We start from the raw sequence: 24057 nt of genomic DNA on the forward strand, positions 1-24057 counted from the left end.
TTTTAATTAAAGTTACATATTCATTGTTTTTGTCATTTTCACGTATTACTGCCAGACGCGTTTTCACTGTTTTTGTTATCTGAAAACAGTTTTCAACTAAGCTACCAGACGCGTTTTTATTCTTTGAAAATGCATTTTCATTTTCTCGTTTTCATTCTATGAAAACATTCTCTGAAAATGCTCTCTAAAAACATTATCAAACGGGCCCTTATTTTTGGTTGAGAAGAGGAAACCAAACGACCAAAAACGTGGCCAAGTCCGTTGCTTCTCTCTCTCTCTCTCCCGCTCTATTTACCCTCTCGCTCTCACGCTTCTCTCTCCCTTTCCACATTCAAACACCAACAAATTCCCTTCTCAATCCTATTCCCCCAACGATAAAATAGAGTTGGAAAGCTGATAAATTTCTTCTGGGTGTTGCAGTGCTCTGCCTCTTCAGTTGGGTTGATCTTGGTATTTTTTCTCTTGTGCTTGAGGTATGCTTCTTTTGATTTCTGGCTGCTGTTGGTTGGTAGATATGTGTTATTTTTGTTTGAACAATGTGGCAATGACTAGAAGTTTTGGCTTTTGAATTTTCACAATCCTGCTCTTCTATGAATCTGGGCAATATATATTTTTTCTTCTTTTAGGTACTTATATGAGCAGGCCAACCAAGAGCTCTTCACTATAAACAATAATAGTGTTATCTTCTGGCCCTAAGTTTTCATAGTCAATTACAGTGGTGTAATCGATTTTGGTTTATATATCCCACGCATTCAATTTGCATCATTAGATGCTTTTATTTGATGCTTACCTGCACTGTGTTGCTGCTTGCTGCTCTCTCTCTCTCTGCCCTCACCTAATCACACTTAACACACATCCCCTCTCCTGGCCTCTTCTAAAATTAATTCTCAACTTTTTCTTCAGAGAAATTAGTAGTCAAGGATCATGTAGCCGACAACACTTCAAGGGAATGTGGCACCAATCCTACCTTGAACTAAACGAAGGCTTACTTAGCAACTGGACTAAGTAGGATTAGAAGCTCACGTACTGAGCTTATTTAAAGTGTATGTAATAGATAGCTCCAGCAATACCGGTACTTTAAATGTGATTACTAATTTGGTAAATCCTTATGGGTGAGAATGGTTTAATGTTTGTTGAGTTAGAGAGTTCCAGAATGGATTGGATGAGATACAGATGCATATGCTTTGTTTTTTAACTCTTGGATTTGGATGTTTGGTAGTAATTTCTGCTGCGCTTCTTCGTTTTTTGGGTGGGGGCGTTGGATTGCATTGATGATTAAATCTTGGTTTTCCTCTATTACTCTGTTACATATCCTTTGATTAGTTTTACAGCTCTAATTTGTAATTGAATACTGCAGGGTTCAATTTTAGCTATGTGCCCCTTTGTGTTGTTTGTAATATTCTGGTGGTTTTAGTTTGTAGTGTAAACACAGTTTGCTCAAACTTGTAATGTGCTACAGACTGATGATAGCCTTCTAGGTAATCATACAAACTGTCATGCATCTAAACTTAGCGATAGATATCTCTTTATTCATTTGGAGATTATATGATATTCACATTTTTCTTTTTCATTATACGTTGGCTTGCTGTAATGCTCCTCATTTTTTCTGTTTTTAAGAAGTGTTGTATGATAATTTCATGACCAATGTCGTCATTAGTTCTGTTTTTAACAACTGTTTGATAATTGTTCTGATAAGCAGAGCTGGTCGAGATGGCAAATAGTAAATACGAGTATGTCAAGTCGTATGAAGTCGAAGATGAGGTTTTTCTGCCCAATTTCATTGTTGTTCAAATCAACGGCCGTGGTTTTAAGAGGTTTTTAGTCCTTCCCTCTCGTTGCTTGTGTGAACTTGAGACGACAAGACAATGATTTACTCCTTTAATTTTCCTTCAGGTTTTCTCAAGTTCATGAGTTTGAGAAGCCAAATGACGAGGTAGCTTTGAATTTGATGAACTCATGCGCTATTTGTGTCACAGAGGAGTTTCCTGATGTTGTGTTTTTGTACGGATTCAGTGACGAGTACAGGTACTGCAACTGCGATGTAATCTGTTTATGTTCCATTTATATTAACTTAGTTGTATGAGAGCTTCATTGTGTTGTCTACAGCTTTGTTTTCAAGAAGACATCCAAGTTCTACCAGAGACGTGCCAGGTTTTAATTCTCAACCTTAAATTCATTTTTCTTTGTTTGTGATGCATCTAAGATTGTTGTAACTGTGCTTATTTGCATGTGATTCTTTGGTTGTATTCAATTTCAATTTTGATGAAATAATTTATATGCAAATTGTATGTGCAGCAAAGTAGAGTCCATTATTGTATCTTTCTTCACTTCGGTATATGTGATGAAATGGAGAGAATTCTTTCCTCATAAGGAGTTAAGATACTCCCCTTCATTTCATGCACAGGTTATAAGCTGTGCTTCAATAGAAGTCCTTCAATCATATCTTCTATGGAGACAAACTAATTGTAAGTAGTCTCATAATGCTGTTTCGAGTCTGGAAGTTACTATATAGTCATTTTCAAATGACAAGTATCTGATTCAAGAAAAACTTTCAAGTGAATTTTCTATTTACATGTTGTGTTTGCAGGTCATACAAATAACCTACATAACACTTGCCTATGGGAGCTAATTAAATGTGGAAAGACCGAAAGTGAAGCATTGGAGTTATTAAGGGTGAGAAGATTTAATTGTACTTTCTGCATTAATTGACTTTTTTAGATGCATGCTTATTTGAGGAAGAGGTTATGTTAAACTGTACCATGCGTTTGTCTAGTTATCCTTACAATTTATATTTATTGTTTGTGTCCTTTCCTTTTTAACGTTATGTTGTGAGATACTTGTGCTTCAATCTTTTCTTTTCTATTATTGAAAATGGTCTAGTTTTTCACCCATTAAAAATAAATTTTAATTTTCAAATACAGAATGTTGTTGAATGTTGATATTTATAATTCTATTTTTCACCTATGATTATCTGTGTAATATGCAGGGCACTAGTAAGGAAGAAAAAAATGATCTTCTTTTCGGAAATTTTGAGATTAACTACCAGAAATTGAATCCTATGTTCCGACAAGGATCCTGCATTTTGAAAACTGAGGTTATCTTTCAATTCTGTAGTGAACTCTATCATACTGATCTTGGAAATCAAACTTTCCACTTTTGTTTCAAGGAAGTTTTTATTTCAATCTATTGGAAAGGTAGAACTCTTGGGCTTTTTGCTTCCTTAATTTTATCCGTATGATGGAAAATGCTGAAAGAAATAAACCTGCACTTGCATATGCATATTTTAACATTTCTGTTTTATCAGGAATTATAGATGCCTTTAGTAATGTGTTCTAGTTCACGTGACATTATAGATGCATCCTGACTTCTCATGCTGAAATCTTCATTGTACATTATTCAGGTGATTGACATTGTAAAGCACAGAGAAAATGGCTCTCCTGTCAGGAGACTTAGAAAAAAGTCTAGCATAGTCCATTCAAAGAATATAGCTGGAAAATGTTTTTGGAACAATCACACTGGTCTTCTGAAGGAGCTCGGTAGCTTTACAAATGACATTGGAAAAGTTGAACCGGATTATGTTAGGTCCTTCCAGTTTAAAAAAATACTGATGCCCTCAACTTGGATTGTTATTAGAATTGATGGTTGCCATTTTCACAGGTAAACTATTCCTCACGTGACAACGTAGCTTATTGTGGTTGTTGTTGGTCTAAATGTTTTCTCGTGGGTTGCTAATTATTAAGGGGAGGTGTCCTACAAATGGTTCCAATCCTAAAATTTTAATAGGTTATAAAATTTACTTCTTCTGTTTAGATCACTTATTGAGAATTTTCCATGTTGGACCATTAAGTGGGTACAACTAAAGTGCTAAGTCATTGTTACACTACAAACCGTATACAACATTACACTACAAACTGTATACAACATGGACTATTTAATTTCTACATGGATGCATGTGATTTTGTTGTTAGATATCATGCTAAGATTCTAGAAATGATACTCAGTGTTTAGCTGTTTGGCTTTTCGAAGGTTTTCAGATGTTCATGAATTTGTGAAGCCGAATGATAAGCAAGCCCTCAACCTTATGAATGCATGTGCAGTGGCTGTTGTAAAAGAGTTTCCAGACATAGTTTTCTCCTATGGAGTCAGTGATGAATACAGGTATAAAATAGATTTTATATCAGAAAGTTGTGATCTATAACATTAGTTTAATTGTTCCTGTTATTTTGCAGCTTTGTTCTGAAGAAGGATTCTCATTTCTATCAAAGGCAAGCAAGGTTTTTCTTCCATCATCTTTCTTATAGTTTCTAAACTTTAGATGCTGTTAATGGATATCCTATATGGAATATAGTTAAATTTGGCTTTGGAGACGAACAAGCCACCAAACACCTAAGAAAATTCACTTAACCGGGAAATTTATAATGTAAGAACTTTTGATGAGCAGTCAATAAATGGTACAACAACCAGAAGATTAAGCTGATTGAGAAGGTCAACTATTAATAATGAATTTTCTTGGTCAGGAATTACTTTGTATTTCAGACTTTAGGTGATTGTTAGGATTTTATTTATTTATTCATTCAATAAGATTATTGTTAGATTTTAGATCATGTTAGATTTATAGTTACAATTGTTGACAATGCATTCTTATTCCGTATGCATAGATTAACTAATATTTCTGTAGTGAATTACAAAACTAAGGTTATTTTAGGTCATGCTTGCTCTCAACCCAGGAAGGTGCTTCTCAGTGCAGCTCTTTTATAACACTGTTTGAAGTACCTTTTGTTTGAAGAAACGAGCTTTTGGGCCTCAAATTCCTATATTTCTCTGCTAGGTCCTTCATATTGTTTATACTTGAAGCACTTTTCCCCCATAAATCAAATTGGTCCTTTTGACCGGTATTAGAATTACTAACAACTTCATCTCTGCAGTGAGATAGTATCTGCTATTGTGTCTTTATTCACTTCTGTATACATAACGAAATGGAAAGATTTCTTCCATAAAAAAGAGTTAAAGTACCCTCCTTATTTTGATGGACGTGCTGTGTGCTATCCGTCAGTTGAAATTCTTCGAGACTATCTAGCCTGGAGACAAGTTGATTGTGAGTATTTCAGCTATAAATTTTCAAAAAAGAGAATGGGATTTAACTCTTTGACATTACTAAAAGCTAGAAGCAATACATTTTTTCAGTTTGTTTAAGTTTGCATTCAAAACTATGTACTTCATATGGATAATGTTGTAAATTCAGTGGAGTCAAATTTCTAATGGGTTTGCAGGCCATATCAACAATCAATACAATACTTGTTTCTGGGAGCTTGTTAAGTCTGGAAAAAGCAAAAGTGAAGCTCAGAATTTTCTAAAGGTATTTGGTCCGTGCAGTATATTTTGGACACAATCTTTCTTCTCTAGGAGTCTACCCTCCACTTTTATCAATTTTAATAAAATTTTCTTTTGTATGTAGGTATGTCATTCCAATTTTTTTTAGTGTTCCTTGAATATTATTTTTGCATGATTTTCATATTCTCGTGGTAGCCCTCTTTTAAAATAAAAAAATTAATTGACAGGGTACTCAGACTGGAGACAAAGAAAAATTGCTGAAGCAATTTGGTATTGACTACCACAAATTACCAGCCATGTTTCGCCAAGGTTCCTCCATTTTCTGGGACAAGGTTGTCTTTCTATCTCTATTGGATGTGAAAATTTCACAGTGCAATATTTTTTTATTATAAGATGTCGGCAACTCCTACCACCGGTTCATCTTTAACTTCACTCAAATAATAAAATGACAGGAAAACAAGGTTAGTTTATATATGGAAAGCTTGGACTAATTAGTTCGGATTGGCCTTTGAGGAAAATAATGTTTACTGGGCTGCTGAATTGAGATCACATGGGCCAGATGGCCAACTTGCTTAATAGCAGATCTCATTGATGCTAGTTTGGCAACCAACCCTTTTTCCCAAGTTTAAGCTAGTATTTTGACCAGAGTACCAGTGTCAGTAGATACATCTTATACTTTCCTGTGGAAAATGTGGATTAATGGAATATGCATAATTCCGTCCTTGCTGACTCGTAACTAATATTTCAGTTGGGACTTGGGATATTCCCACGTTGATTTGGTTGAGTAGATATGGAATTAGTAACCCAACTCTTCTGCGGGTCATTCTTTCAGTAGGTTTCTATGACTGAAATCTTTTGGAGCATACCCTTTATATCCACTATCTTCTAGAAAAAGTGTAGTTCATTGATCTTTTATTCTCTATGCAACTTCAACAGGTTTCTATATTTTCTGAGATTAGAAGTGGTGACAAAATAAGGATAAGTGATTGTTTTTGCGTTTGTTGACCTCTTTTGGAGTCCTATTGAGTAGATACACACAGCATTCTGACTAAAGTGGGGTTGGCCATTAGTGGATCCTCTTCTGCAGTTTTTTTTGTTCTCTTGGTTTCCCCTTTTTCTGTTTAGTACACGTCTGTGAAACACCCACCCAGGATGCTACAAAAGGAATGGCCTGGAGGTCTAGTGGAGCCTTAAGTAGATAACGTACACAACACTCCCAATTAATCTGAGATACTATTTTCTCCTTTGGCCATTAAGAAACACACATACATACACACCATCTATGAAATTTGAGATCCACTTTAGACCACTTCGAAGGACTTTCTATCCGAACGGTTTTTTACATCCTAGTTCTTTATTTTCCCTTGATATGCAGGTTTCATTTTTAAGCTCTTATATTTTTTCTGTATGCAGGAAGACATCACGATGATGCACGAGAACGAAAAACCTGGTGGAAATTCTTTGAAAAGAGTTATTGTAGAACATTGTAATATAATTGAGCCAAGCTTTTGGGCTGCGCATCCAACAATTCTTTATAGGTAACTCTATAGATGCTGTGAAGCACTGAGTTCTTTGTTATGGAGAAATTGAAGACCTTAGCAATACCAAATATCATCATGTGGCTTTACTAGAGTCCCGGTAGCTGGCCCTGTTTGTTCCACAATTTCAAGTGCTAAGGTAGAGACAACATGCAGGAGCTTTGTTCCAACCAGCATGACAAGCTCTCTGTGGAGCCCAGTCTTGACCTACCCTACTCTTGCACGGCTGGTTCTTGCTCTTCACGTGCTTGCAAAGTTGTGGAAGGGAGTGTGGACCAGTAAGATTAGAGCTTCCTTGATGATGACCAGATTGAAGTGTGGATTTGTCCTCGGTTGTGCGGCTTATCCCTCATCTGATGTTGTACTTGAAACCCACAGGGAAGAGGAGCTCACTGGTTAAGTGTGATCTCTATATTTCACCGTGGTTGCTTCTATTGGCTTAGTTTATTTCAGGATAAGGTATTTCAAATTAAATGAGTTGCTTAATGTTTTTGTACTCTCATTTGTAGTATGAAATCATTGTAGATGGTAAACCCTTATATGAATTTTCTCTTAAATCCTCTCTCTCAGGTTTCTGAGTTTAAAAGTGAAGGGTAGGCCTTACAAGGGAGACTTATAGCGGAAGGAAATGAGTTTGAGCATTGCTTAACAGGATATACATCCAGTGTTCAGCCACTATTCCAAACATGAACTTTAAGTGGTACATTGAACTCAGCAGCATTATAATCTACCTAATTATCAGAGATAACTTCTATTTAACCATGCCAAAAAAGAAGCCTCAACTGGCTAAGTTGTCAAACAATACTTTGAACTCTTGCTTGAGAAGTCAAGAACTCATGTTTTCTGAAACAACTCTAATAGAGTATCCACCTTTTCTTCCATTCCATTGCCTTCATCATCTTCGTCACTGATGGTTGGAGGTTGTGATGCACTAATTCTTACTGATTCAGATAAATACTCTTCCACTCGAAATGAGTATTCATGTTGAGGTGGTTCAGACGGCTCAAGAACAGCTTCAGGCTGTTCCGCTGACGCTACAGTTACTTGATGGAGTGAATCCAAGGAAGAGCTCCGAGACAAAGTGCCAGATGCAACTGTTATTTCATCCCTCTCATCAATTGTCGTATCAAGTGAACAAACTGACCTTGTAGCATGCGAATGCACAGAATCACGTCTAGACCTCTCCTTTACTCTCTTGCACCAGCTATGGAGTGAATCTCTGACACTCTCAGCAACCAGAGCTTTCTTGCACCTTGATCCCATCTGTTGTCATCAAATACGAAGAATGAACATCAAAATACCTCATTCGTACAACTTGAACGAATTTCAATCTTCTCTGACTTCTCTATGTTCCTATAAATAAGAAACCCCTAGTTTGTTTGACAAAGGAAACAATTACTGAAAGCTGTGTATCCATGTGCATTGTGCATAGTGATCTGTCATTCTGCAGAATGCTACATTTACTTTATGTCTTGTTCCAATAAATCAAATGATTTATATTTCAGAATTGTTGAAGAGTTTAAGCAAACCTGTGTGACAATTACGTTCAGAGGCACTGTGCTGTAGCTGCACCAGAACTGAACAAGAACACTGCAATTTCCGAAAAATTAAGAAAAATATTTTAAGATGCATATTACTGATCGAACAAATCCGTAGTCTCTAGGGCTGATTGGCATAATTAGGATACTGTTCATATGTATTAGCAACAGAAGTGGCATGACTGGAATTTGTTGTTTGATAAAGTACATAACAGAGAAGGCAACTTACCCAGAGGTCAACCGGATAACTATCATTAAGTGGTTTTTCATGAAGCATGATCTCTCCTTAAGTCCCCACTACAAAGAGAAAAACTCAATACAATTCCCATGAATGAAAAAGCAAGCACACAACTGAAAAAAAATCTCAAAAACTGTAAGATGGGAGAACAGATCTGTTAATTTATCTTTCAAAGGCTCACTAGTACAGAAATCAGTCAATTCTGCTATTAGTGTGAATACGAAAATTAGATGCACCGTATAACAACTTCGCCTACCAATTTTCATTTAATATTAGACAGGAAAAATAAAACAGAAATATATAATGGTTTTTCTTTTTTGTAATATGAATGATCTTAAAGTAATAATACATTTTTCTGGTTAATTGAGAAAAGAAAAAAAAAAAGGTTTTAGTGAAGAAGAAGCCCATATGTGATGTATATTATCTGACTTTTACTTCTTTATTTTCTGTAAACTCTCCTTGAAAGTTTTCCTTGCTTTCAGAAGCATGTTACTTGATCAACAAAGTATTTCCCATCCCATTACAAGCTTACAATGTAAGGAAAAATATCTGAAATTGCATCCAGCCAATTTATATATTGTTTCATGCGAATAATGTCTTACCAAGGACCAGAGAAATGTTGCCATCTCAAATGCATTCTGCAGGGATGCACAAGAAAATGAATGAGGATTTATCTCATGAAGATTTATTGCAAATATTCATAAATAATATATAAACTGCAAATATTCATAACCTGAAATATGATGAACTGTATCAACCTCAGTAGTATCACTGGTTTTCCAAACCAAAACAAATCATCACGTGGCTTTACTTGAGTCCCAGTAGCTGGCCCTGTTTGTTCCACAATTTCAAGTGCTAAGGAAGAGACAACATGCTGGAGCTTTGTTCCAACCAGCATGACAAGCTTTGAAATGCAAGAAGATTGAAAATGATCCATCAGAATGAAAAATGAGAAAGAAAATTGATTTAAGGGTATTTTAGTTTAATTCAATGATAACAAGTATGTATACTTACTGTGGGAGCAAATTTCCTCCCACGAGAATATTCTGTTGAAAGATTCCCCTTTCTTCTTCGCTGCCTCTTTCTCCCTGCAAAATAAATTGGATAAGAAGACCACACCCGGGGGGTGTTGGCCAAAGGCCCTCCGATGCCTAAGTTAGTTCAATTGATTTAGGGAAAAATCAATAGCTAAATAGGGTACGGAGATATATATATGTGTGGTGAAAACCGGGCGGCCGGAGCCTTATGTAAAAGAGAGAGAGAGAGAGGAGGTGGCTAGGATTTGTGAAGGGAAGAGCTCTCTAGAGTTCTTGTAGAAATTCTGACGTACCTCATCCTTGTGCGTGGCCAAGTATTTATAGGGGGCCTTGACGAGGTTGGTGAGGTAGGTGAGGTTGGTACATTTAGGGATTTGATTAATTAGGGAATTAATCAAATCCCTAATTGTGGTAGGTGAGATTAGTGGGGTTGGTGTATTTAGGGATTTGATTAATTAGGGAATTAATCAAATCCCTAATGGTGGTAGGTAGGTTAATCTCCAACCTAATTAGGTAATTCCTCATTTAATTGGATAACCCCCAATTAAATTGAGTAACTCCCAATTAGGTTTAGAAATTCCCAATTAGGTCAAATAATCCCCAAATGGAAGGAATTAGGGTTCTGATTTAATTTGGTTCCCACAAATGCCCCCCAACTTCTGCATGGCACGTGGTGGCATGTAGGAGATGTAGATCATCTGTTGGGCTGTCCAGCTGTAACTGGGCTTCCTTCTTGGATTTGAGCTCCCAATTGGAGTGGGCTTTTGACTGTTCTTGGAGTTGGGTTCCCAGTAGGAATGGGCTTGCGATTCCTTCTTGACCTAGGATGCCCAACATGTATAAGTGCAGGGCTTCTCTTCACTCTTCTTCACATCGCAAACTTAACTTCTCTACTTTCTAGCTTGAGAGAGATCTTGGAGAATTTGTACTGCTTGTCGAAGAGAGGAGTCGCTGTGCATCCCAAGGTAAGTCGAGCACGTATATTTATTTTTCTTCCCTTTTTTTTTTTTTTGCTTCGAGGATCATCTAGTGGAAGCCCGACTAGTTGTCGTCGTGACAAGTGACGGCTAGTAGTGGGCGGCAGCCGTGGTGGAGCAGGTGCGCACAGGTAGACCAACTACTGCCTATCGTCGTAGGTCTGGGCCGGAGCATGCTTGGCCTCATGCGTTGTGGGCCTCATCAGCTTGGCAAGTATCCGGAGAAAGTCGGTGGTCTGCCCCCAGCCCAGGATGTTGACAGATGGAAGCAGAATAGTCCAGACTCTGATGATTTGCCAGCTGGGCAGGAGAAGTGTTCTGCCGGACTTCCCTAAAAAAGGAAGGCTGATGTCAAGTCTTTAAGAAATGGAGTTGCAACTTCGCGGGCGAATGATGTGTCTCCGTTGAGGAAGAAGCCAAAGTCCCATTCTGCTGAGTAGATACGTTATGAGAAGAAGACGTCTGATTTGAGGGCGATGATATCAGAGTTGAAAAGTTCCTTTGCTGAGAAGGATTTTGAGCTCAGCTCTTCTGCTGCTGATTTGGTATGTCGAAAAGATGCCTTCTTCTGCCTTGAGCGCAAGAATGCCGACATCTCCCATAGCTATGATAAGCTCCTAGCTAGGTTTCGTGCTCACCACGAATCTGCTGGAAAATCCAAGTCTGAAGCCACCATAGACGCGTACAAGTTGGGCTACCTGCACTGTGTGGATGGGGCTGCTCCTCTTTATGCAATTGAAGATGTAGACATCGAGATGCTCTGCCCTGACTCGTACCATGCGCAAGGAGGAACTGAAGAGCAGGTAGCTGGAGCGGATGCGGCTGAGGAGGACGTAGTGGATGAGATGATAGCAGATGTCGCGGAGCATGCAAGTGGAGCTGCTAAAGGCATGGCTGGTCAGGTGGATGCAGAAGAGACTGCAGATCAAGGACCTCCTGCCGGCGTCTCGGAGTAGATGAAGACGCCTTTATTTCTTTTCAGCTTTTGTAATCTGCTTTCTTGTTTAGAATAATTGGTCTTATTCGACCATCTTCCTTTTGTTGAACTTGGCCGGTTGGTCTGCTTGATATGGAAATTTCAGTTTATTTTTCCAACTTCAATTTGCATATTGACTTGTGGACTGCTTGAGTAATCAGACTGTATTTTGATGGCGCATCTCCCTTTGGAGATTTCTGAGTGCCGGGGTTACCCTTGAGAGACTTTAGGCATGTTCTGCATATCCCGTATGATGTTTTTCCTTTAGGAAGTTGGCGAGGGCCAGGGTCCCCCTTGAAGGACTCCGGGCGTGTTCTGCATATCCCGTAGGATGCTTTCCCTTAGGAAATTGGCGAGGGCCAGGGTCCCCCTTGAGGGACTCCGGGCGTGTTCTGCATATCCCATAGGATGTTTTGGTCGTTGCCCTGCGTCTCCCGAAGGACGCTGCTTATGGACAACTATGTGACTATCCTGCCTCCCTTAGGAAACGGATAGGAACCTGGATACTTCCCGCAGGAGGCATGGAGACCTCCTTTTAAGAAATTCCTGGCGCACCCTGCGTCTCCCTTAGGACGCTTTTTTGTGGGCTGCGTCTCCCGAAGGACGCTTCTGGTCGTCGCCCTGCGTCTCCCGAAGGACGCTGCTTATGGGCAACTTATGTGACTATCCTGCCTCCCTTAGGAAACGGATAGGAACCTGGATACTTCCCTCCGGAAGCATGGTGACCTCCTTTTGGGAAATTCCTGGCGCACCCTGCGTCTCCCTTAGGACGCTTCTTTGCGGGCTGCGTCTCCCGAAGGACGCTTCTGGTCGTCGCCCTGCGTCTCCCGAAGGACGCTGCTTATGGGCAACTTATATGGAGATGTTCTGGAATGAGTAAGCAGATGAGACACTCTAGAATGGGAAACTGAACTTATATTGATATTCATAAGATTACAGTGCCTTTATTCGAGAATGGAGACAACTGAATACAAAAACCAGAAACTTCTAACGGTTGCTTTTCTTCTTCAGAGATGTGCATGGCTCAGTCATCTGCTTGGGACTGAGCAGTCAGGAGGAAGCGTCATGGATAATATTTTTGGAGATGGTAGGCATTCCATTGTCGTGGAATTTCCTTTCCTTCCATGGTGTCCAGTGAATAGCTTCCTCTGCCCCCAATCCGGCTGATTACATAAGGGCCTTCCCAGTTAGGATTCATCTTTTTTGATCCTTGCCTCGGTGCAATGATGAAAGCTTTTCTTAACACGAGATCGCCTGGTTGAAACTGTCTGATCTTAGCTCTTTTGTCGTAGTAAGACTTCAACTGTTGTTGATAGGCAGCGACTCGGACAATAGTCTTCTCTCGTTCGCCCTCAAGCAAGTCAAGGTTGAGCCTCATCTGCTCGGAGTTTTGATCAATACTGCCCACCTCAAGGCTCAAGGAGGGTACAGTGATGTGAGGAGGGATGATCGCTTTCGTCCCATAGGCGAGGGAGAATGGGGTCTCGCCAGTTGATCTTCGTTTGGTGATGCGATAAGCCCATAGTACTCCGGGGAGTTCATCCACCCATTTCCCTTCGGCGCCTTCTAGCCTTTTCTTCAAGCAGTCCAATATGACTTTGTTAGATGCCTCGGCCTGTCCATTTCCTTGTGGATACCTCGGGGTGGACAGGTGTTGTTTGATCTTGTATTTTGTGAAGAAGGCGGTGATGTGCTTGCCGATGAATTGTGAGCCATTGTCGGTTACTAGTGACTGTGGGCAGCCAAACCGGCAGATGATGTTTCTCCAAATGAATCGTTCCACATCGGCTTCTTTGGTTGAGGCTAGAGCTTCGGCCTCGATCCATTTAGTAAAGTAGTCGGTGGCAACGATCATCATGTCTTTCTTGGCAGGTGCTGGTGGCAAGGGACCCACTAGGTCAATGGCCCATTGCATGAATGGCCATGGACTGTTTTGCGGATGGTAGACTTCGGCAGGCAAGTTAGGAATTGGCTTGTATCGCTGGCAGCGATCACATTTCTTGACATATTCGGTGGAGTCGTGGCGCATGGTAGGCCAGAAGTAGCCTACATTTAGAGCCTTCTGGGCGAGTGATCTGCCCCCAGAGTGATTGCCACACTCGCCATCATGAATTTTACATAGAACCTCAAGTGTTTGAGGGTACTTTATGCAGGTGAGATGAGGGCCGGAGTATGATCTGCGGATGAGCTTGTTGCCGTGTATGTAGTACCTCGCGGCCTTCTGCTGGACCTTTCTGGCTTCGGTCTTGTCCGTTGGCAGATTTCCATTCATCAAGTAGTCGATGATGGGGTCTTGCCAACTGGGGTCCTCGTTGATCTGCATTGTGTTGACTGGCTCTATTTCTTCGATGCTTGGCCGGTCAAGGTGTTCGACCGGGATGGAGCGTCTGAACTGGGTATCTAGCGCTGATCCTAAGCTTGCCAGAGCATCTGCATGCGCGTTCTCTGCCCGTGGTACTTGTTGGATGGTGAAGGTTGGAAACGCCTTCAATAGCTCTTGGACTTTGTCAAGGTACAAGATCATCCTTGGGTGCTTCGCCATGTATTCACCTGACGCTTGACTCGTTATCAACTGGGAGTCCGAGTAGATGGCTAGCTTCTTGATTGCTAGCTCCTTCGCCAAGCGCAGGCCAGCGAGTAATGCCTCGTATTCTACCTCGTTGTTCGAGGCCGGGAAACCAAGCGTGATGGCTTGCTCCACTAGGGTTCCATCTGGGGTGATGATGACGACACCTGCTCCTGCTCCTTTTTGGTTCGACGCTCCGTCTACACGTAATTGCCACATGTCTATAGGTTGGCCAGGTTCGGCAGAGGTGCCATCTGCTTTTGACCTTTCCTTTTTTACTGTTGACTAGTTTCTCTTCATCGGCTGATGGGGTGAATTCTGCCACGAAGTCTGCTAAGGCCTGGGCTTTTATTGCAGTTTTTGGCCGGTAGAGGAGGTCATACTGGCTTAGTTCTATAGCCCACTTCATGAGTCGTTGAGAAGCATCAGGGCTATGGAGGATTGATCTCATAGGAGAGTTGGTCATGACGATGACTCGGTGAGCTTGATAGTAAGGTCGCAACTTTCTTGCGGAAACTACAAGGGCCAAAATGAGCTTTTCCAATTTCGGATAGCAAGTCTCTGCATCGATGAGAGCTTTTGAAGTGTAGAATACCGGATGTTGGGCCCCCAGTTCTTCTCGGATGAGAGCTGAGCTGACGGCTGAGTTGGACACTGCCAGGTACACAAACAAGTCCTCACCAGGAACTGGTTTTGAGAGCAGGGGAGGTGAAGTGAGGTAAGTCTTTAGATTTTGGAAAGCTATTTCGCACTCCTCATCCCATTTGTCTTTTTGCCCTTTCTTCAAAGCTTTGAAGAATGGTCTGCACTTGTCGGTAGATCTAGAGAGGAATCGGTTAAGGGCCGCTGCTCTGCCCGTCAGACTTTGTATTTCCTTCATTGTGGAAGGTGACTTCATCTCGAGAATAGCCTTAATTTGGCGTGGATGTGCCTCGATGCCTCGTTGCGTGACTAGGTATCCCAGGAATCGACCGGATGATACTCCAAACGTGCATTTACTTGGATTCAGCTTCATGCGATATTGGCGGAGCAGGCTGAATGCCTCAGCGAGGTTTTTGATGTGATCTGCACGTTTAGGAGCTTTGACCAGCATGTCGTCCACGTAGACCTCCATAGTTTTGCCAATCTGTTCCTTGAAGATTTTATTCACAAGTCTTTGGTAGGTTGCTCTGGCATTCTTTAGACCAAAAGGCATAACCTTGTAGCAGTAGGTCCCTCTCTCAATGATGAAAGAGGTTTTTGCGCTGTCATCCTCGTGCATCAGGATTTGATTATAACCGGAGTAGGCGTCCATGAAGCTGAGCAACTCATTGCCGGAGGTGGAATCCACGAGTTGGTCAATTCTCGGCAATGGGAAGTTGTCTTTAGGGCATGCCTTGTTGAGGTCGGTGTAATCGACGCAAACTCTCCATTTGCCCTTTTCTTGTTTTGCCACAAGAACAACGTTGGCCAGCCACTCTGAGTAGGAGACCTCTTCGATGAAGCCGGCCGCTAGGAGTTTGTCAATCTCGGCTTCAATGATTGTGACCCTCTCGGGAGCGAAGTTGCGTCTCTTCTGCGCCACTGGCTTGCTAGCAGGGTTGACGTGGAGCCGGTGGCAGATAATGTTTGGGTCGATGCCAGGCATGTCAGATGGCGACCATGCAAACATGTCTTTGTTGTTCTGGAGGAAGGTGGTCAGCTCCACCTTCTCGTCTGGGCTTAGGCGCGAGCCGATCCGCGCTTTTCTGTCTGGCTGGTCAGGATCCAAGGGTATTAACTCGATGTCCTCTTCGGGTTTCCATCCTTCTTCTGGGGAGATCTCTAGATAGATTCCCTCAGCTTGGTCCTGACCCTTTAATTGCTATAAAGGAGCGAGATTCGTTTGTTCAACTTCCTTCAGATCTGCCTGATTCACAGGGAGGAACTGTGTTATCTTGCTTTTCTTCAACCCTTGAGCCGAACATTTCCTTGCCATTGCCTGGTCGCTGTTGATCTGGCCGACACCGCCCCCAGGAATTGGATAGCGGATTTTCTGATGTGTGGCAGAGGTGATGGCGTTGATTTTGCTGATCCATGGTCTGCCCAGGATGCCATTGTAGGGTGAGACTTCATCAATGACCATGAATGTTTGTAAGCTTATTACAGGTGGGGAGTACACGTCAAGGTCTATCGTGCCCACGGTAACTGTTGTTGCACCATTAAAGCCAGTCAACGACCTGGCTGTTTTGTTGATCTTTGCTTCCAAGCCCATCTGTTGAATGACTGCCAGTTGCAAGATATTAGCTGCGCTGCCCTCGTCTGCATGGATTCGGTCGACCATGGCTTGAGCGATTTGAATGCTAATGACAAGGGCGTCGTTATGTGGCATGTCGAGACCGATCAGGTCTTTCTTCTGGAAGCCGATCACAGGGTCGTCTTCTGCTGGTAGAAGGTCGGTCGTGATTTGGGAGATCATAGTGGCCTGTTTGATCTTCCTCTTCTTTTCTTTGCTTGTCAATCCAGACTCCTCGGAGTCGGCTAGGATTGTGTTAATTCTTATGACTTTCTGAGGTGGTTCCTTGGCGGTGTCACGATCTTCAATCTGCTGGATGACCTGCTTTGCAATGAATTCCGTGCAGTGACCTTTTCTCACGAGTTCTTCAAGATGCGTCTTCCAGGCAAAGCAGTTGTTTGTAGTGTGCCCGTTCGTCCCATGGAAGACACAGTATTTCCTGGTATCCCTCTTGTCTGGATCTCCTTTCAAGGGCGGTGGTCTTTTTACCCAAGGCTTGTCTTTCACTTGGGCTAAGATTTGATGTATGGGGATGGAGAACTTTGTGTAGTTCTCTCCTGCCGTAGCGTCCCCTTGTGGGTGTGACCTGCGTTTGTCCTTGTTTTTGTTGCTAAACCCGTCGCTCCTTTGGCCTGCCCTCTTAGACGGCTGATCTTCCTACTTAGTAGACTTTTTTGCGGCGATTCGATCATCATCCCAGAGCGCATAGCGTTCCGCGATCACGAAGACCTCTGCCAGAGTTTGGCTAGGAGCGATAGTCAGCTCGCGGTATAAGTCGTGTTCAGCTGGAAGGCCTTTCTTGAAAGCAGAGGACGCGATTCGGTCGTCACACCCCACAATGTTGGCCTTTTCTGCTTTGAATCTCTTGATGTAGTCTCGAAGGGATTCGTCAGACTTCTTGCGTAGGTTGAACAGATGGTCCGGGTTCTTCTTAATCATCCGGTAAGAGGTGTACTCTTTGGTGAAGACGTAAGCCAGCTCCTTGAAGCTGCTGATTGACCCGGATGGTAGAGTGTGGAACCAGTCTTGGGCTGCTCCTCGCAAGGTCATTACAAACACCTTGCACATCAATGCGTCGTCGGTCTTGTGAAGGATCATGACGCTTTTGAAGTATTTTAGGTGGCTTTCGGGATCAGAGTCCCCTTTGAAGTGGGTAAACGAAGGCGTCGAGAATCGCTTCGGGGGAGCAGCCTGCTCAATCTTGGCAGTGAAAGGCGTGGAGTTTGCCTGGTCTATCTCCTTGCGTAGTGCATCTTCGAAGTTCCCGCCAGTCCTCAAGTCTTGAAGTCGGTCATTCACAAGCTTCTCAACGTCTTCCGCACGCATTGCTAGTTGGTTACGTTGTCGACCCTCGCGATTTAGGCGACGCTGATTAACTTCCTCATTGACTCGCAAGGTTCGATTTTCTCGGATGTGTTGCCTGGGCGGCGTGTTGGTGGACTGCGCCTGCGAAGGGTTTTCTGTAGCTTGTCGATGAGAATCGACTCTTCGAGATTGAGCAACGGAGCGCCTTTCCTCGTGATCCACATTGCGAAAGTTATCAGGTTCACGTCCCTGGGAACCTAGCCTTTCATGAATGTTCCTCTGTGAGTGGTCAGCGGAGCGCCTTTCTTCACGATCCATATTGCGATGGGTGTCAGGTTGACGACCCTGGGAGCCTAACCTTTGAAGAACATTTCCCTGCGGGCCCAGTCGGGCGCGGATGTCAGGTTGTGGGCCCAACCTTTCACGCACATTGCTCTGAGTGTGGCTTGCGGATGCTTGTGACATGTTGGCAAACTGATCACGTTGTTGTCCCTCTCCTTGTCTGCTTGCTCCTGCTCGACCTGCTTGGTACCCATCGAGCTGCCTATCGGCGCGTTCGTCCATCCTTCTCTCTTCGCCTAGTGGTCCAAGGCCAAGGTTTTGAGCTAAGCTTATATGGTTGATGAGCTGGTCAACTTTCTGAGCTAGCTGGTCGACTCTTTGATTAAGGTCTGCTTGACTTCGTGGATCGGGAGGAGAGAAGTGTGTGGAGCCCAACTGCATACGGGCTAGGGTTTCATGGGAGGTGTGCGCAGGAGCGTGGAGGCAATGGAGAGAATGCTTGAAGTTGTTCCAAGATTGGGCCTAAGTCGGCGGTGGTAATGAGCCCACCTTGATGGGAGGTTCCACCATGCTCGGCGGTGGTGCCATGAGGGTGGCTAGATCCAGCCACAGGGCCTTGGATGACGGCGGTGGCCGGCGCGGTGGTGAGAGGTGGTGGTGCCACCATGTCGATCGCGGGATCATGGGTGGAGTGGCTATGAGCCGTGGCGGATTTTGCCATCGCGGCGGTTTTGCCTCTCGTCTTCTTGCTTCCAACCATGGTTGTTTGGAAGGCTTTGGTGAATTGGAAAAGTGTGGAAAATGGATTTAGAGCACGCTTTGAGTATAACTCGTGCTCTCAATGAAAGCACCAATTTGTGGGAGCAAATTTCCTCCCACGAGAATATTCTGTTGAAAGATTCCCCTTTCTTCTTCGCTGCCTCTTTCTCCCTGCAAAATAAATTGGATAAGAAGACCACACCCGGGGGGTGTTGGCCAAAGGCCCTCCGATGCCTAAGTTAGTTCAATTGATTTAGGGAAAAATCAATAGCTAAATAGGGTACGGAGATATATATATGTGTGGTGAAAACCGGGCGGCCGGAGCCTTATGTAAAAGAGAGAGAGAGAGAGGAGGTGGCTAGGATTTGTGAAGGGAAGAGCTCTCTAGAGTTCTTGTAGAAACTCTGACGTACCTCATCCTTGTGCGTGGCCAAGTATTTATAGGGGGCCTTGACGAGGTTGGTGAGGTAGGTGAGGTTGGTACATTTAGGGATTTGATTAATTAGGGAATTAATCAAATCCCTAATTGTGGTAGGTGAGATTAGTGGGGTTGGTGTATTTAGGGATTTGATTAATTAGGGAATTAATCAAATCCCTAATGGTGGTAGGTAGGTTAATCTCCAACCTAATTAGGTAATTCCTCATTTAATTGGATAACCCCCAATTAAATTGAGTAACTCCCAATTAGGTTTAGAAATTCCCAATTAGGTCAAATAATCCCCAAATGGAAGGAATTAGGGTTCTGATTTAATTTGGTTCCCACACTTACAATGGCAGGGATGAAAGAAAGCCAAAAGTAAATATTCAAACCTGCAGAAATTGGAAAAAAGAGAGTAAGGAAATAAGGCTCCAGATATATATAAGTTCAGTATATTTATTTGCATCTGAACATACAAGAATTTACCATGAATATTTACGAAAATGCACACTATGGCATATCCCCAAAGTGGCCAGCTGCAAAATCAGTAGTTAATTCAGATACAACCATGCTTCTTCCCCATAAGATAATTAAGAAGTGCTTACGAAATCAAATATGTTTAAGAGTTATAGGATGATGAAATATAGAAGAAATTGATGTTCAATATTAGATTACTGTAAGCTGTTTTAACCTTGTTTTTTTTTTTTACAACACCTCATCTTAACAGTATCGAAAGAATGTGGCACTTGTGATTAAAAGTGTTGAAAAAACCCTCTTCCAGTCAAGTATTACATTTCCTGATTTGGAGAAAAGGCCAGTCAGTTAACTTTTGGTCTCAGCATTGTATAATGACTATCCGAACCTTACATCTAACATAAATAAATATAATTTCCATTACTTCAAGATTAATCTTAAAGTAAAGATGTAGACTACTTTTATGATTGACGTTCAAGGACAAGGCTTGATTTGCAACCATAAAGTAAAAGCATTCCAATTAATTCCTAGGGGCATGGGCAAAGCATGATAACTCAAGTACATAAAACAACAATAATAGAATTAAGTTAACCCAAGAGATCAAAATAAGATACTAATATATCAAGCTACAAAGATATAAATTATGTAATCCAGAAAAGTGCCTACCTAATACCCAGAATGCCCTGAAATTCATCTTCCATACTCCGGACCATATATTTATGAAAATTATAAGAAAGTGGAAGTTTGTGCTTCTGCATATTATTAACACAAATCAGTGCAATAATAGAATGATAAAGCAATGAGAAAATGATGTTCTGGTGAACAAGAGAGTCAACAGAACACACTGTGTCAAAATCTGCAACTCTATGCAGCACTTTGTTAAAATATTTTGACGTTTCTATTGCAATATGAAAGAAAGAAAGTCAAAATGAAAATAAGCCCAGTAGGAAACATGTACAACTAAGGGCATCAATAATAAAATACTCACACTGATGAAGCCCAAACGCAGAGCCAAGTAATCAGATCTCTGTATAGAACTCTTAAATTGTCGTAGAAAGCAGACCTGCAGTATTAGGACACAAATCAACATTACCTTGCAGACATTTGATCAAAAGCAGTAAGGTATCTGAATCATCTATTGTTTACAGTAAAAGAAGTTTTGACTGACAAGGTGTTGTAACAGTTGTCTAGTTCAAAATAAAATTGTGATAATGACTGTCATGAGAGCACAATTTATGTAAGGCATTAGTTTAAAAATGGTGACTAGAAGGGAGGGGGTACAATTAATTCAAATCTTTTATGAAAAGGATGAAAAGTTACCATCCAAATCAGAAGCCGATTCCTGCTCCATGGATGAGATGTGTGATGAAATATAAAGGTAGATTGCCGCGTCATGACCTTGTTTTTCTTTGCTATTGGAAAAACCAAGATGAGAAGGCTAATATAGCCAAGATGATATATGTACTTCAAAGACATGCAGAAATAGGATAATTAAGAAAGCTTCAAAAATGCACTAGAAGTTGTTATCAGTTGAAAAGAAACAAAAAATGCATAAAATAAAACCTCTGAATAATACTCATCTTCTAGGACTCAAATACAGAAGCAGATACTAGTGTCTGTATGAACTTGCATCAGCCAAGTGCACATCATCTTCCAAAACAGTTTTTGTAATTTGCTTGTTATTAGAACCCCTTGACAATGAACTAAAAGATTATTTCCCATATCAAACCCCCAAGGAAATAGTCTCAAGTAGGGGTCTTTGCTTAAAGGCACTAATGCATTTCTAGTTTCCAACCTAAAAAATTCATCCAAATTTGAGGAGTATATTTCTTTTGTTCATGATTGTATTGGCCCAATTATCTCTGTATCACCATTTTTTCGGTTTAGACTTAACAAAAAGAAACCCAGGCCTGCTGTGCTATAGCCCTCTACAAACAGAAGTTAAGTGCTTCATGCAGCTTGCCCGGTTTGTTTATGAAGAATAGCCTTTATTGCTTAAATTAATTCACAAATGTAATTTTTTTGGTTTAGCAAGTACGAGACATTCGCAATATTGATTTGCTTAGTCTGAAAATGTTGCAGGTTGGCAGGCATCAGGTTATCTACCTTTACTGACCAATTCCTCCAATTAGAAACACGACATGTACTACGCGGAACAGAATTAATGGATAGAAAGTGGTGTCATATGGCCTTGAGATTGACATCAATTAGGCTATTACATTAGACCATCACCAAGTGAAATTTTTTTTACCAGCATAACAAGACTTTTTATTTTGAAATTCAGAAGTTGCTAAGTCAGTGCAGATCAAAGAGGTAGTATTTTATTTTTAGTTTCCATTGTGTACCTTGCAAATTGGCATCAGCCGCTAGTTCAGCTAGATTTTCCCATTTCCTCCAACTTTAAATCTGCAAAACATGTGCACTAATTCAGAAGGCAGTGGACATCACAAGGAAATGAAATACTTGAACTAGTTTGAAATATCAGGAACTTGAGATATAAAATCAGGGATATAAAGATTAGGTCAATCAGAATCAGTCAGCGATATGAAGATCGCACCTTGCTCATAGCCAAGGCAACAGCCAAACAACTATACAACACATGGGTGATCCCAAGAACAAACAAGAAACGATGCAGCTGCTCCAGTCCCTCATATGAAACAAATGGTTCATGGCCCTGCAGCGTCGACAAATCTTTTCAAAATTCAACCTTGGACATCAGTTTACCTCACCACATTGATGAGAAAAGCTATTTAATCCTCTTGGAATTTCAGTCTTGTTAGGAGAAGAACTTTCTAGCATAGCATTCTCCTTCGTGCTGTAATCTCTCTCAGAACAGATATAAAATTGACTGGTGAAAAGAGAAGAATTTACACAAATCTCAGATATCCACCTCGCTGATTGCGCCAACAACAAAGATATTAGCCCAAGCAGCATCAGCTCTGCCGGGAAGACCAAAATATGAATTTAAAACAGAAAAAATATAGCAAAATTAACCCACATTGTCACATAACTAGGGCTCTTAGAAGTCCACCACTCCACAATTAAAAGAGAGAGATGACTAACTAACAAATCAAAACTCAAAGCCGAAACCCATCCCTGAAACAATATCAGCAGTCAGATTCCCTCAACATTTTAAGAACTTCTATTGTTTAAACCCACACTCAACTCACCTTCCTTAATTTTCTCCAGAGAAGCAAATAGAGCTTTCCTCCTAGTCTTCTTTAACCACTGCACACAATAAAAAAAACAAACAAATAGAATAAAATTGAAAATCTTAAATCCAAAAATTCATAAATGCCTTCCAGAACTTGATAAGCTCACTAAAATAAGCCAAATTGTGTTCCATCAGAACAATAACATTGAAATTGATTTATTTTGTTTCCTGTACTCTTAGCAACCAACCAGAGGAAAGTTGTGAACTGACTAAGCAGGTAGATATGCAGCTTTAATTAAGAAAAAAAAAATTATATTCATTTTTACAGAAATTCTCATAGACCAAATAGAGTTCATGAACACAACTGACGTCTTCCTCCAGAACGTAGCAAGCTGGTTCCCACAGATTAAAGAATCTATAAATCAGCATTTGTCTTTAAAAAAATTTGCACTCTCTGTAACCAAACAGAGTATCATCATTTCTTGCATAACTATTTTCAATCCTCTCCAAACCAAATTAAACCATGCCAGATAGCAACATGGGCCCCTGACAAATAAAAACCATAGCTGGAAAACAGAAATTCTTTTCTGTTCTTTGAATCGTTTCTATTCAGTTCTGACATTTTCTCGGCAACCAAATGCAGCACTATAAATAACTTTTGTTTCCTCTCAAACATCTCTAAACTTAGCTGAACAATCTAGACATTAGCAAATATATAAGCTAAAACGCAAAAGCACCTAACATTCCTTCCTAAGCCCACATTTTCTTAGGAACCAAACAGGAAACAACAACAGAACTCAACCTGCTTACCTTTCCAAATCTGTAAATTGACCTTTCAACCAGAAGGCACACAAACACCATAACCGTAACAACTGAAGCCACCGAATAAGTTGGTGTCTCGGCCAAGGACCTTTGTTGCTGTATCACCACCTCCATTCTTCGTATCAACAAAAGAAACTATCAACTCTCACACTCTCAAAGTTTTGAACTTTCTTACTTGGAAAGCTGGGAGCTTTCTTACTTGGAAAGCTGGAAACTTTCTCAAGAAAATGGAACCCAAGTGGGAAAAAGTAAAGAGAAAGGGAAAGATCCAGGAAATGGGGAAGTGGGAAATAGTAAGATGAAGCTAGACCACGTTGTTCTGTAATATATTAATGTTAAGTGAAGTTGGATGTGGGGGTTTGATGAATAATTCAATAATTCAATAATT

At 41.2% G+C, this 24057-nt stretch overlaps 1 protein-coding gene and 1 pseudogene across 5 annotated transcripts; one reads left to right on the forward strand and one right to left on the reverse strand.

Moving 5' to 3' along the window:
• Positions 1-152: 152 nt before the first annotated feature.
• On the forward strand, positions 153-7628 carry LOC110754953 (tRNA(His) guanylyltransferase 1-like). Of its 4 annotated transcripts, none has more exons than XM_088252887.1 (16): positions 153-256; positions 421-473; positions 1700-1814; positions 1894-2025; positions 2107-2151; positions 2296-2465; positions 2588-2673; positions 2987-3094; positions 3401-3657; positions 4027-4158; positions 4230-4274; positions 4926-5095; positions 5271-5356; positions 5559-5663; positions 6745-7328; positions 7440-7628. In XM_088252887.1, exons 3-15 carry the CDS (start codon positions 1711-1713, stop codon positions 6871-6873), a joined length of 1569 nt encoding a protein of 522 aa, XP_088109013.1. In that variant the 5' UTR covers positions 153-256; positions 421-473; positions 1700-1710; the 3' UTR covers positions 6874-7328; positions 7440-7628. The 4 variants fall into 4 exon arrangements, with proteins under 4 accessions (XP_088109013.1, XP_088109014.1, XP_021811783.2 ...); XM_088252888.1 differs by adding an exon at positions 904-1043 and having other exon boundaries at positions 197-473; XM_021956091.2 differs by having other exon boundaries at positions 197-473; positions 4230-4265.
• Positions 7629-7703: 75 nt separating this feature from the next.
• LOC110754952 (MLO-like protein 4) lies at positions 7704-23982 on the reverse strand (annotated as a pseudogene). Its single transcript, XR_015835700.1, has 15 exons — positions 23658-23982; positions 22864-22921; positions 22418-22632; positions 22251-22367; positions 22039-22099; positions 21014-21105; positions 20682-20756; positions 20360-20445; positions 19706-19755; positions 19571-19611; positions 9379-9549; positions 9248-9283; positions 8637-8704; positions 8399-8459; positions 7704-8132 (listed from the first exon to the last, which is right to left on the reverse strand). The product of XR_015835700.1 is annotated as an MLO-like protein 4 (transcript).
• Positions 23983-24057: the final 75 nt, after the last annotated feature.

Source organism: Prunus avium, chromosome 5 (assembly GCF_965620075.1).
Source record: "Prunus avium chromosome 5, drPruAviu1.hap1.1, whole genome shotgun sequence".
Classification (NCBI taxonomy): domain Eukaryota; kingdom Viridiplantae; phylum Streptophyta; class Magnoliopsida; order Rosales; family Rosaceae; genus Prunus; species Prunus avium.